This window comes from Scomber scombrus, chromosome 14, assembly GCF_963691925.1.
Source record: "Scomber scombrus chromosome 14, fScoSco1.1, whole genome shotgun sequence".
NCBI lineage: Eukaryota > Metazoa > Chordata > Actinopteri > Scombriformes > Scombridae > Scomber > Scomber scombrus.
Window position 1 is genome coordinate 26,487,511 of NC_084983.1, and position 15,172 is coordinate 26,502,682.

At 41.0% G+C, this 15,172-nt stretch overlaps 1 protein-coding gene across 1 annotated transcript; it reads right to left on the reverse strand.

The window, feature by feature from the left end:
- Positions 1–1,444: 1,444 nt before the first annotated feature.
- Positions 1,445–14,212, reverse strand: pom121 (POM121 transmembrane nucleoporin). Its single transcript, XM_062433779.1, has 13 exons — positions 13,632–14,212; positions 10,409–10,615; positions 10,130–10,279; positions 9,107–9,187; positions 8,811–8,982; positions 8,220–8,308; positions 7,756–7,835; positions 6,987–7,108; positions 6,385–6,484; positions 5,996–6,289; positions 3,587–5,341; positions 3,326–3,424; positions 1,445–1,686 (listed from the first exon to the last, which is right to left on the reverse strand). The coding sequence occupies exons 1-13, from the start codon at positions 14,210–14,212 to the stop codon at positions 1,586–1,588; spliced, it is 3,831 nt and encodes a 1,276-aa protein (XP_062289763.1). The 3' UTR covers positions 1,445–1,585.
- Between the last annotated feature and the right edge of the window lie 960 nt (positions 14,213–15,172).

A 15,172-nucleotide genomic window follows, 5' to 3' on the forward strand; every position in this document is an offset into this window, starting at 1 on the left:
ATTAATTCAAAATTCGCTATTGGAAAAAAAACAAAAACAGAAAAGAAAACGGCATCGTATACTGCTCACTTTTCACAGGAAGAGAACAGAAAAAAAAACCTTTCAATAAAACGACCTTTGACTGCTGACATCAATAGATTTGCTGCCATGTTTTTTTGCGCTTGTTTGACAAAACTCCACGACTACAAAAAACTATCCCTGCATCATAAGTGAGATTTTCTGTCATTACCGAGCAAATAAAGACTTTCTATATTTTATAAGTAAATGTGGTAATTATCTACTCTAAACAGTGACATTTTTCAGAGGTGGGAAAATGGAAAATATGTTGCTGTATATATGTATATGTTTAAAACTTACTATTTATTTATTAAGATACATCTGCATTAACAGTAGTTGAAAGTAAAATCTAATGAACAGAAGCCTGACTTATTATCAATCCTATTAATATAAAGATCTGATATTACTCAGTGAATTAACAAGGATTCAGTGCCTGGGAGTAAAGAGAGGTAGTCTGGCACAAAAACAAACATCTCAGGATTTAAAAAAAAAAAAAAAAGAAGAAGAAAAAAGATGAAATTAAAAAGGTCACAGATTCTTTTTTTCACAGGCATGACATTGAAAGAATTGGCTTTGGTTTGTCAGAACAAGTCAAAGAGCAAATCATCCTAATCATAAACTGACCTGCTAAGTAACATCAGTGTTGGCAATCACTATTAAAAAAAAAAAAAAAAAAAAAGGCCGTCCATACAAGAGGACTTTGGGAATGCTTGCAAATCACAGAGTATGAAACAAGAACACAAAGGGTCTGCACTAACTACAGTAACAATCAAAGACATGTTTTTTTTCTAAGTTGCCCCTTTAAGTGCAGAAACACATCATTTCATTTACAGGGTCAGAGAGCCAATTTAAAAAAATAATTTAAAATGCAAACGTCTCATAACTTTACATTTACACTGCAGCGTCGTGTACCTCGAGCGTGCGTCCTCGTCGTTCCGCAACAACATTTCGCTCTTTTTTTTTTTTTTGAATAGATTCGTTAAAGAGAGTGTACTCAAAATCTTCTGTAACATACAAACCAGTGAGCACTTCATGTAAAAAAATAAATGTTTGAGCCGAGGCTCCGTGTCTCTGCCTGACTCAACTTTCTCCTTAAGACGAACCAATGGGAGTGTCCACGTACTGTAAAAGGAAAAGGGAACTTTGGATATGCTTTTTTTTTTTTTTATGTTGTTGTTGTTGTTCAGAATCAAAAACTACTCAATCGTCTTTTCTCTCTTCAAGTATAAGCACGTTGTTACGGACCCTGTCTCCACATCGCTACATTCCCCTCGCTGGGTCACACAGTCGTCCAGGCAGCATGAACTCAGCAAAGCTGGTGCTCTCTCTCTCTCTTTTCCAACTCCTCTGCAAAACACAACGTTTCGGGGCTAGCACAATCCAATGGAGGAGGGAAGGAAGCAGAGGGCATGGCAGGCAGCCTGGTTTTTTGGGGATGTCGGGCTTAGAACAGAGCAATGTTACCCAGATTAGCCACAGCAGCAAACGCTGACGTCCTCTGAAAGGCTGGTGGGACGCGAGTAGCAGGTTACTTCTTCCTGTTGTGTTGCCTTCGCGCCTGCAGCCTCTGCCGCGCTCCAGATGGCTTCGATCCGGCACCGATGGAGAAAGAAGGAGTCGCAGGAGACCCTGAAAATGAAACAACGGCAGGGTTGGGAAGGTTACTTTAGGAATGTAATAGATTACAGATTACTAGTTACTCTATTTAAAATGTAATAAGTAATGTAACTATGTCAATGACTTAATCAGAGTAATGTAACTTATTACATTTGATTACTTTTCTAAATTTCTAACCAATGTTTTCAGCTGTTAGGGTAAATGTTCCCTCCATCTGTCCTTCCTTCCTTCCTCCCCCCTCCCTTCCTTCCTAATATCTAAGTTCAGCTATTAGGGTAAATGTTCCTTCCTTCCTTCCTTCCTTCATTCCTTCCACCTGTCCTTTCTTTCCTTCTTTCCTTCCTTCCTTCCTTCCCTCCTTTCTTTCTTTCCTTCCTTCCTTCGGTCCATCTATCCTTTCATTCCTTCCTTCCTTCCTAATATCTAAGTTCAGCTGTTAGGGTAAATGTTCCTTCCTTCCTTCTTTCTTTCTTTTCCTCCCCTTCCTTTCTCTTTCTTTCCTTCCACCTCTCCTTTCCTTTCTTCCTTCCATCTCTCCTTTCTTTCATTCCTTCCATCTCTCCTTTCCTCCCTTCCTTCCTTCCTTCCTAAGATCTAAGATCAGCTGTTAAGGTAAATGTTCCCATTAAGCACCAAAATCTAAATCCAGCTGTTTTTGATGGATACTGACATGATTTATAAGGGAGATCATTTCTTATAAAGCAACATTTATCTCTCATTTGAAAATGTTTTCATTAGTTCATGTAGATTTTGGAATATAAAATAAAGATAATTGATGAAGCCCTACTGAGCAAAGTCTTAAAAATCTGACTTCAGATGTAACTTCCTTTGTAATCATCATTTTCATCAGTAACTGTAATTTAATAACACTTTTTAATGACACTGCACACAGGACATGTTTAAAATGTGTCTAAAGACTGAGATTAAAACGTCTTTCTCTCTACTTTTAACATTTTAATTTCTTTCTGGTTGACCGCTTTAACTCGACCTGCACACCAGCTGATTGGCCTGAAACATCCATGTATTTTATTTAGGTGAGACACACTATTAAAAAAAACAGGGCAAGTGGACACAAATTTGGACTGCAGGTTTTTGCAGAGAATCTCTACTGCATGGCATCTGATGGTTTGTCGGCCAAAAAGGAAATTACACTGGACAATGGCAACAGTAAGCAGTGCCAGACTGCTGGGAGTGACTTCCCTTGTATTCAATATCAGAGCTGAAAGTGTGCAAAAGGTTGGAGAAACAGGGCAACCACTGCACTGTACTACTCTGCTCTACTTTCTATAGACTGGTCTCATTATTTCAATTGAAGTTTGGGACTTTTAAAAGACAGAACTAGGTTTGTTACATTTGTACGCTGTTGTGTTTCGTTGCTCTCTGCACCATGACCCAAAAAAAAGGACAAATGCAATGGTTTGACTCAAATTGAAAGCTCTTCAACTGTACTGTGCTGTACTTTTATAGCTTCTAACTGAATCTCTGTAGTTCATGGAGTTCATGTTTCACTGCTACAATCCTGTCAGTACTTGTAGATATCAGCCTTAAAAATGACGCTGCAGGAGCAATGAAAACCAGCACAACTCCTACACCATCATCAAGAGCTTTTAAATCATGCAATGCTACAGAAAAAAAAGCATTAATGACCTACCGAAAGAAGGAACAGCGTTGAAGCCTTGGACTGGTGTTCCAGGACTTCCAAAGGGAATCGGACCAGGGGTACTCTGGCCGAAGGATGGGGTGGACGTCCCTGCAGAAGAACACATAAGTTAACACTAAAAATCAATGTGATGTTCCAGGTGCATGCAATCAGTCACTTCATGTGTGAATGCAGAGGATTTAGGGTTTTTTAGCCTTTAGCTGGGTTTAAAAATATAAATAAATAACAAAAAAATATATCTTTGTTCCTCACCAAAAGCTGGTTTGTCAGTAGCAGCAGCCCCAAAGTTGAATCCTCCCATTTGTGGTGCAGGATTATTTGCGACCGGTGTTCCAAACTGGGGACGCGGCATACCAGCAGCACCAAAGTTAAATCCGCCGGGTGCTGGCTGAGCAGGTCCGGGGGGAGGAGCCTGCTGAGGAGGAGCGGCGCCGCCAAACGTGAAAGTGGCTGAAGCGGCGCTCTGAGTCTGAGCCGCTGCACCGAAGCTCGGAGGAGCGGCAGGAGCAGCTGTGGGAACGGCCGACGGAGCAGTGGTGCCGCCGAAGCTAAAACCAGTGGAGGTGGCTCCAAATGATGGTTTAGCGGGGGTCCCAAAGCTGGAAGCCGTGGTGGCAGCAGGTGCTCCAAAACTGGATGCCGTGGTGGCCGCAGGTGCTCCGAAACTGGATGCCGTGGTGGCAGCAGGTGCTCCGAAACTGGATGCTGTGGTGGCAGCAGGTGCTCCGAAACTGGATGCTGTGGTGGCAGCAGGTGCTCCGAAATTGAAAGGGCCGGGGGCCGGGGCGGGGTTAGAGGCAGGTGTGGCTGTCGCTGCACTGCCTCCAAAGGAGAACGGTTTCGACTGAGCTGCTGCGGAGCTGAAGGTGGACTGTGTTGCCGGCGCTTCAAATGACGGCTTTCCAAAGCCGAAGGTGGACTGGGTGGTGGGGGCGAAGGTTGATTGGGTGGTGGGGGCGAAGGTGGATTGTGTGGAGGGGGCGAAGGTGGATTGTGTGGAGGGGGCGAAGGTGGATTGTGTGGATGGGGCGAAGGTTGACTGGGTGGAGGGGGCGGCGGTGGTTGGGGCTGCGGTGGCCATGCCGAAGCCTCCAAATGAAGCAGTGGTCGTGTTCTGGCTGGCTGCCGTCTGGCCAAACGCGAATGCTTTCTGGTTGGCTGCTTGAGGGTCCGGCTGTGCTGCACCGAACTTAAAATTGGAGTTGCTGGAGGTGGTGGTAGCAGCGGCGGTGGGGGGGGCGGCTCCAGGTGCAGTGGTGGCGGCGGCAGCTCCAAATTGAAATGTGCCCCCTGTGGCCGGCGCAGAGCTCGTACTCGTTGTCGACGGCGCTGGCCAGTTTCCGAAAAGGGTTTTAACAGCTTCGGGCTGCGTGGTGGTGGTGATGGAGCTGGTGGAGGATGTTCCGGTCATGGTGTTGGCCAAGCCGGGGAAAGCTGACGGTGCAACTGTGGCGCTGCTTGTTAAGCCAAACATTGAGGGCGTACTACTGGAGGAAACTGTAGATGACGGGTTGGTGGTTGTGAGAGGCTGCCCGAAGCCTCCACCCGCTGTGGTGCTCGCAAAGATGGGCTTGAAATTTTGGACAGCGGGTTTGCTATCTGAGGGCGGCGCGGCTGAGGAGGAGGAGGTGGAGGTGGTGACGGAGAAGATGGGCTTAAACCCTGAAGCCAGCAGAGGGTTGGTGGTACTGGGGTTACTGGTGCTGATGGGTGTGTGTGAGCTGCTGATTGGAGCGGCAGCAGACGCAGTGACGGGGTTAGACGCTGTGAAAGCAGTCGGGGTGCTGGTCTGGCTCATCAGACCGAACAGGCCTGCTGCAGACGGGGTGCTGCTGGGAGGTTTGGTGACCTGGGCCAGCACCTGAGTAAAGGCAGAGGGCTGCTCCCCACCAGTAGAGGAGGACTGGGACTGGGGCTGGTAGGGAGGAGGGAGCCCTAAGGGGTTCACTGTCGCCGTTGTCTGCAGGCTTAAACTGCTCGGCTGCACCGGTGTGGTTACTGCAGACACTACGAACACAACAAGCCAAAGAAGAAGTCAGAATCAAAACACACAAACAGGTGATTTAAACATGCGATGACTGGAACGATGTAAGATTTATAAAATGGGTTTTGGATGGATTAAAAGGATGTAAATGGTAACAAAACTAAAGAAAAGGCTGATTAAAAATATTGTGACTTCTGTTATTTTGCTTTTATTCTTTTGTCCGTTCTAACCTGCTAATGTATGACATTTAAAAACAAGACTACACCTCTGTAGTTTATGCCTCTCTCCTCTCAACCCCAATCGGTTGAGGCAGTTCGCCCACTTAGAGCCCAATTCTGCCTGATATTTCTTCCCGTTAAAAGAGTAAAAAGAGGAGTTTTTCCTCGCCGCTGTCGCCAGATGCTGCTCATGTAGTAATGTTGGGTCTGTTTAAATTATATTGAAGAGTATAGTCTAAACCTGCTCTAAGGGAAAAGTGCCTTGAGATGACTTTTGAGCTTTTTCTTTGACTGTTGAATTAAAATCAGGTAAATATGTGATGGCAGAAACTCCAAAAACCAAAAGTCTGTGTTGAAAAGAGCCTTTAAATTTTTGTCTGCATAATCATCAGCATCCTTTGAGATGTCCTCCAACTTTCTCCCTCATTCGACTTGCTTATATTTTTTACATCTTCCTACCTGTCGTGGTGCTGGCAGCAGGTGTGGAGCTCGCGGCGGTGCTGCTCTTCATTTTCAGAGCCTCCAGCAGCGGGTTGGAGGCTGCAGGAGCTGTGCTGACACTGCTGCTGACCGGGCTTGGATCCAGGTTGATGACTGGGATGGCAGCGCTGGAGGCTGTGGGCAGAGGAGCTGCCAGAAGGCTACTCAGGGTGGTGGTGCTGGTGAAGGTGGTTTTGGGGGCAGATGTGGTTGATAACTCGGGCTGGGTAGAAGTGGAGGTTGTGAGAGAGACGGACTTCTCTGGCTCTGGAGCTAAAGAGAGAGAAATTAACAGAAAACAGCCTTAAGAACAAAAAGGATTACAATCAATCCAGCTGAGTTTATTTCTTGTTGCTGCTTCTACTCACCAGGTGTCTCCAGGACCTTCTGGATCTTGCTGATGGCGGCTCTTTTCTCTTCATCAAGATCTTTTGCAGTGATGGTGTAGCCAAGCTCTGGAGGTGGAGGCTGCAGATCAAAATGAGCACGGTGAGCAAATTTGGGAAAAACCTCTGACCCCTATAACACATACTTTAACCCTTAAACACTGTTCAGGGTTAAATTTGACCTGTTTTCTACATTTGAGAGCTGTAAAAACACCCTGTATACATTTCTTTTAGTCAGACTTTTCCTAATGTGATCCACAGTGTACAAAAACGGAAATAAAATGCATCTTTTATTTTTATTTTTGTGCAGTAGATACACATTTTTATACATGCAAATGCACAAATTTGACCCAAATCAGCATTCAAACATGTTCAAATGTTCTCCTGGAGCATAAAATAGTGATTGTGAATGTCTTTTTTTCCATGAGATTAATCAAACAGAAGGATTAATTCTACATTTATTAATAACTGATGGGGAATTTATTAATGTGAATTGGTGTAGAGACTAATTATGAGTCAGAATATGAACAGTATGTAAAGGGTTAAATAAACAACTAATGCTTGAGTCTGTGGCGCTTCTTTACCAGAGAGATGTGGTTGTCCGGATGGCTCGGGAGCAGCTGGATCTTCCGTTTCCTCTTCCCACCACTACCAGTAGATTCTTTTGAGGTAGTGACTGGGATCTTGGGGACTGGAGTCAGTTTAGCTGCATTGCAATGGACAAAAGACAAATAAGCGTCCATAAAATCAAGGTGTTTGGTGCCATGTTGCAGCAGCAGGTAATACGTGAACAAAACTACCTGAAAACCATCCACAGCTTCACACAGATACAAATCATGAGGAGACACGTGCACGTCGATAGATTCTTTGCAGGAGCTGGATAATAATAATAAATCACCTGCACGCTGTTATCTTGCTCCCAGCTCTTTTATTCCATGTGAACATGACAATGTATAAGAAATAAAAAACACTTCCTCAATTTGAAGCATTTGTGTTTGAAAGTTCTCATTTCCCTGTAGAATAAAGGGAAGTGTGAGAGTGTTTTCTTTTATCCTTTAAAAGTAGAAAAGTCCTACAAAACCCAGCTTCATGTTTGGTAATTTAGAACAAATGTATGCTGGATGTAGGAGAGATTAGTCCTATTAAAATAGCATCTAATTGCACCTGGGAGAAATTACCTCATGCAATTTTAATGATCAGTTAAAATGTTCTGTCACCATTATCCAGACGTGTATAATGTGCTGCACGGAGCCGCACTCCTACGCCTGAAGAAATCCTTTGTTCACTAGACTGGATAAATGTAGCGGATCACTGGAGATTAAAAAAAAAAAAAAAAAAAAAGAAGAGACTTACAAGTTACAGGTTCCTTGTCGGAGGCGATCTGGTCTGACTTCACTGATGACGCTGAGCTGGGAGACAGTCCGTCATCCTCTCTGTTAAATGAAATCACAAGTTACAAAACTGTAATGTTAAATCAGATGTTGGTTGACTGGGCTCAGCTTCAGGGCTGGGGCGACGTTATCAAGCTTTTAAATCAAGAATGGACACTCTAAACCTGTGTTGAGATAGAAAGCGTAGCGTTAGCAGCATGTTTAGAAGATCAACAGCGAGTGTTCTACACAATGAGGCGTTCAGGTACATGTTTAAGTGTAGGTCAGCAAAGTTTTGGAAGCTCCCAGAGCCCAAAACACAATGACTGTAGCTTAGCACGTAAAATGAAGGAAATGCTCTTATCTATCTGGAGAGATTTTGGGAGCTATACTCTGAAGGGATGTATTAAAAGAAATGTTAAATGTTAAGAGCCAGCAGAGACGTACCTGGGTCTTTTAGCGATTCCTTCTGGTGTCTGAGAGCGAGAAGACATCGGGCTCGACAGAGGAGAGCTCGGCGCTGACGGTTTCTTCCACTGTGGATGAAAAAAAACATGCAGATTAAAAGAGATGTTAAACTCATCTTCATTCAAGGGCCGGACCATTAAAAAGATGGAAGGAAGGATGGAAGGAAAGAGGTGAGGAAGCAAGGAAAGATGGAGGGACAGAAGGTAAAGTGGAAGGAAGGAAGGAAGGAAGGAAATATGGAGTGAATGAAGGAAAAGAGGACAGGAAGGAAGGACAGAAGGAAGTAAAGATGGAGGGAAGGAAAGATGGAGTGAAGGAAGGAAAAGAAGACAGACAGGAGGGACAGAAGGAAGGAAAGATGGAGTGAAGGAAGGAAAAGAGGACAGGAAAGAGGGAAAGAAGGAAGAAGGGGAGGAAGGAAGGAGGGAAAGATGGAGGGAAGGAAGGAAGGAAAGATGGAAAGAAGGAAGAAAGGTAGGCAGGAAATATGGAGGAAAGGAAGGAGGGAAAGATGGAGTGAAGGAGGGAAAAGGGGACAAGAAGGACAGAAGGAGGAAAGAGCAGTGTTACCTGGCTGAGGCCGACAGTGGAGCTGTAGGAGCTGTTGATGGGATTCCTCCGGCTGCCTGGAGTTCCTCTCGGAGCGTGAACTCCGCTTCCAGAGCTGATGGAGGAAGTACGAGACCTCTTCATGATCGACTCCTCCGTCACAGACGTCATCCCTCTCTTCAGGTTTCCTGGCCTAGAAGAAGAAAGAAAGAAAACAACACTTAACTTCACCTGGTGGGACTTTAAAGCATCAAACACACAGTCAGTAACAACATGAAGACTTTTAAAAAGATAAAAGATGTTTTAATTAAACTCACTTGGGAACCAGCTGTGATGGTGTGCCGTTGGGCAAAAGAGGCTCAAAAGCAGAGTGAGCACTTCCACCGCTGTCGTTACGCCTAGGAGAATTAAAACGTGTTAAAACATGCACAATATTTATATTTGAGGTATTTGGTCAAAATATAATGATATACTAAACATATCAGATAACAGATTAAGGCCGTTACTGTATTTACATTGTTTATACCTGCTGCTATTTTATGGAGCCATTTAGAGCAAAATAAGCTCCACAAAGTGAGAAGAGACTATTGGGCTGGGTTCGAAACCGCATACTACATACTACATACTTCCATCCTACACACTACACACTAAACGACCAGATAGTAAGCAGACCGTTTTACACTGTAGTAAACTACACGATAACCCACAATGCATTTCGTTCCTACCCGAGCTGCAATCAGCAGGCTGAAGCGGATTTTCATTTTAGCTCTAACTCTGTAAATATACCATTTTATCCACATTTCTAACCTTTTTAGGCGGGAAAGTAAAGTAGCCCTTTAGATCCACAATGTGACGCTAATTTGTCCAAATAACACCTGTTTAAAGTTTTGTTCCTGCGAATTCGGAGTTAGCCGTAGCGAGTAACGCACTTCCGGTCATTTTCACAGAATAAAACACCCGTTACCTTTTATTATTAAGAAAAACATAACGATAGAATTGGGGCTTTTATTTTGAAAACAGGAAGCGAACATACCCTCGCTGTAGCTAACTTGAAACCACCGAGGCGATGATCTGTGACGTTTGTATTTTGGGGTTTTTTCAGAAGTTACGTTGCATCTTGGGTAATTTGAGTACGAGTAGTCAGTTCTTGATGCATACTCCGCATTTCTGGTGAATCTAGTAAACCATCCGGGAACTTCTCGCATACTCTAAATCTCATACTACGCAGTTGAAACACACTACCGACTTCAAACGACGTCAGAGTTAGTACGAGCAGAAGGAAAGTGTGCGGTTTCGAACACAGCCCAAATATGACTTATGTTCATTTTTCATCTCCGTACCTTCTTTTGCTTTTCTGTTCAGTCGTTAAGTTTCTGTCGTCGTCCTCCACGTCTCTCTTGCGGCTTTCCTTCAACACCTTGAGGACACTTTCTCTGGAGCAGGGGTCAGCGGGGGGTTTGAGGACGCCTGCGCAACTCGGATGGTCCCAACTAAATAAAGACAAAATACATCACCGGGTCAGTTTTCACATTAAAAAGCTCCACCTCACAGCAGTAATTAAAGTTTTATTTCTAGATTCATTAATGAATTAAAGTCATGGAAGCGCTGCGTTATCAGACCTGGGGCTGTTGTGGTCCGGCCTGGCGATCTTCACGGTGACAGGACTGAGAGCAGCCGGAGAGTTTCTCGGACTGAGGATGCTTTTCTTCCTGAAGCCGTCCCATTTGACGGGAGGAAGGACTCCCACCGAGGAGACGCCCGGCTGCTGCAGAGGGTAATGACGCTGAGGGGTGATGGTGAATCTCCCTGCAGCTCCCGCCGGCTCTCTGTGAGGATAAAAAAATATAATAATATATCATCAAAGAGCAGATTACATGCTACTTATATCTCCTAATAATCATTTACTTTAAACCCAAATAACATTTCATCATCCTTAGCAGACAATTGACATCCAGGATGATCCAGAAAGTATAAAACCTACCAAACTTTATTTTATATAGCAGCTTTAATAAAAGGTTAATGTAGTTTTAAAGTGCTTCACATTTGATTGATGAGCTCATAATAAGACAGAAGAAGTGACAACGTAAGAAAAATGAATAAAAATGGTGATAAAAACTAATTAAAAGATTAAAAAAAACTGAGGCCAATGCACACAAGAGTAAATATGGATGATTAAAATGTTTTAAATTTAAATAAAATAAGTAAAAATAAGCAAAAGAAACATTTTTTTAAAGAGAGTTTAAAAAAAACTAGGTTAAAATTGATTAAAAAGACAAAAGTAAACTGAAATTTAAAAGAGATAAAGTTTAATAAAAGCTAGACTAAAAAAAACTAGGTCTTTAAAAAAGATGAAATAAACAAAAGAAACATGAATATAATTAATAAGATACAACTTATAGAATAATAATAAAAGAATAACATAACATAAAGTAGAAAAGAAAATTAAAACATCAAAACAAATAGAATAAAAATAGACTAAAAATGATAAATTCGGTCTTAATATACAGAGAGCTTGTGGTTTGCTTTCACAGTTAATTAATTAAATGTTAAATCTTGTTTTCTGGAGATTTTACTGACAATTTGAGAAACAGAAACAATACAAATCCCTTAAAGATAATAATAAAATGAACAGGTGCATGTTGAAGTTTTAACTCTCTTCCAAATCTACACTCATTAAAGACGGATCAATCTGATTTATGGGTCAATGACGTATAAGGATTTACAACAACTCAATTTTAGAATAATAAAAACAAGCATATCTAATGCAGTAGTTCAAACATTCAGAATGTTGTGTACCTGAAGATCCATATTATACATTGAAATTAAGTGATTTTAGTGGGTTTATCAAGATTAATTGGCACTGGCCTTAAAAAAAGTCATGTGGTGCGACCATGATTCATCTTGAAATATCTTATATAAATAAAAGACAAAAATTTAAAAAAAAAAAAAAAAAAAGCAAATACTTTGTTTCCAAACACTTTATATTACTGAAAACTTGTAAAAAAAAAAAAAAGATGTGAAGCGTGTTAAGTAAATTAATTTATTTCAAGATGAATCATGGTCGCACCACATGACTTTTTTTAAGGCCAGTGCCAATTAATCTTGAAAAACCCACTAAAATCACTTAATTTATAATTTATAATATGAATCTTCAGGTACACAACATTCTGAATGTTTGAACTACTGCATTAGATATGCTTGTTTTTATTATTCTAACATTGAGTTGTTGTAAATCCTTATACGTCATTGACCCTTATACAAACATTTAAACATATAAATCAAAAGAAAGGGAGTTTAATATCTTCATGTAAATGTACTATTAGCTATCCACTTGGCTTTCCTGATTCTAGGACACCCAAACAATAAAATACAATTTAAAGTTTTAAAGTGTTAAATCTGTGTATAATCACAACATTGAGACATTTAATGAAAAGGCTAATTCCTTAAAACTAGTACATCAACATATCTTATAAAATGATGTTAAGAAGCTGATTAAAAATATACAACACTTCCAATTTTAACTGTGTTTCCTTGATAATAATTAGTGAATAACTGCATGTTTATTTAAGTTGTTATATGTTTAAAATATAACAATAAAAGAGTCTTTAAGCTCAACTAAAAGACAAGTTTCCGCTTTAAAAATGAATATTAATGCATATAAATCACCAGTATCTCCTGTAAGATACTCAATAGTAAAGTACAATATACATTTCTTCAATATAGTGTTAATCATGCTGCTACTGAGGTTTCATCTGGTTCCTGCAGCTGCTTATTTGAGCTTCACACTGTGCAGAGTTTGACACTAAACACTGTCGGCTGTTTTCACATCCATCTGCTGAAAGTGGAAAGTTCCTCTGAGGTCAATGGAAACCTTTTTTTTTTCCTTTTTAAAGAGATGGTGCCTTTATAAAAAGCATGATTTGTAATAATATAGTGCTTTATATTAGAAATCATGCCTTAAAATAGGTATAAATAAAATATATCAAGATATTTTTAACCAAATACCTCAATATTGATTATTTTGACAATATTATAGGGATGACTATCAATGCTTTCACAAAATATGGCTTTTAATTAATGTCATTTAAACGATACTTTTACTGAATGTCTTTATTCTTACATTATTACTATAATATATAATTTATTTGCTGTCATTTTATTGTATTTTTCTTGTGTTTAGTGTCAAACTCTGCAAAGTGTGAAGCTCAAACAACCAGATGAAAAGCAAATATTTCACCTCAGTAGCAACATAATTAGCACCATATTGAAGAAATGTATATTATACTTTACTATTCAGTAGCTTACTGGTATTACTGGTGATTTATATGCATTTATAGAGCTGCTACAGTGAGTGGAAACTGTGGCTTTTGACATTATAGGGTTAGTTAATTTTTAAATTACTTGTCAAAAAGGTCCAATAAATTGTCTGGCAGTTATTTGATGGTTTCAGGCTTAACAAAGTTAATTTTACTTTATTATAAACTTTTTATTATTACCCAGCAAATGAGAGCCTCCTGTTCCCCTAACACGTATTAAAACATACAATAATTGGCTATTTCATGCCAATTAAGCCAATTAAGATCACTTCCTCCACTATATAAAGATACAACATTTCATATCCTTACATTGCTGATTTTTAATTCTACTGTATTATAAACTTGTATTAGGCTACCCATCAAATGAGACCCTATTTGTTCCCCTATAACACTAAAAAACACACATTAATTGGTTATTTCAAGCCAATTAAGATCACTTCCTTCACTCAAAAGATACACAACATTTCATATCCTTACATTGCTGATTTTTAAAAATTCTACTTTATAATAAACTTTTTATTATTACCCAGCAAATGAGAGCCTCCTGTTGGGTGTGTAGACAGCATGGTTGGGTCTGGCCAGCTTCTCCCGCAGCTGCTCCCGAGGATTCCTCCCCGCTCTCGGCCTCCCAAAGTCGGCAGCGGGGCTCTCAGCTTTCCCGATGTAGCTCCCCATGAGGAAATCCCGAGGGCTGAAAAGAAACGAGTCAGTAGCCAAAGCTTCCCTCCTGTAAATCCCACTATCCGCACGTCTTTGTTGCGTGAATTGACCATGCACTGAGTCCCGGAGCCCGGCTTTGTTGCTGCAACTCTTGGCTCTCCCCCGCGAGCTCACCGACACGTCAGTCACCCACCAGTCCCACAACCAGCGCCGGAGAGCGGATGGAACACTCAGGCGAGCCCGCGGATTGAGGCCTAGTCTGGCTGAGAGCGGCTCTCCTCTGTTGTAGTAGCACACAATGCAACACGCTGCAACAATTATAAAAGTGGCGTAGAGCAACGTGGGGCTGTAATAGAGAGCGAGAGTCACGACGCCCAGGAGAGAAAGAAGCGCTAAATGTTTCTCTCTAGGTGACATGGCGGCAACGCGCCGCCGGAGGACTCTCATATCCCATCATGCTGCTCTTCTGATGCTTTAAACACTTCTTCGTGCTTTTGCATTGTAGCAGCTGAGAGGTGAGGGTTGGAGCAGCTGCGCCTCTGCAGGGCTGGAGGACTCACTGCATGGATGTATAATAATAACACCCTATTTATGAGTCACTGCATGGATGTATAATATTAACACCCTATTTATGAGTCACTGCATGGATGTATAATATTAACACCCTATTTATGAGTTACTGCATGGATGTATAGTAGTAACACCCTATCTCTGAGTTACTGCATGGATGTATAATGTTAACACCCTATCTCTGAGTCACTGCATGGATGTATAATATTAACACCCTATTTATGAGTCACTGCATGGATGTATAATATTAACACCCTATTTATGAGTTACTGCATGGATGTATAATATTAACACCCTATTTATGAGTCACTGCATGGATGTATAATATTAACACCCTATTTATGAGTTACTGCATGGATGTATAGTAGTAACACCCTATCTCTGAGTTACTGCATGGATGTATAATATTAACACCCTATTTATGAGTTACTGCATGGATGTATAATATTAACACCCTATTTATGAGTCACTGCATGGATGTATAATATTAACACCCTATTTATGAGTTACTGCATGGATGTATAATATTAACACCCTATTTATGAGTCACTGCATGGATGTATAATAACACACTATCTCTGAGCTACTGCATGGATGTATAATATTAACACCCTATTTATGAGTTACTGCATGGATGTATAATATTAACACCCTATTTATGAGTTACTGCATGGATGTATAATATTAACACCCTATTTATGAGTCACTGCATGGATGTATAATATTAACACCCTATTTATGAGTTACTGCATGGATGTATAATATTAACACCCTATTTATGAGTTACTGCATGGATGTATAATAACACACTATCTCTGAGTTACTGCATGGATGTAT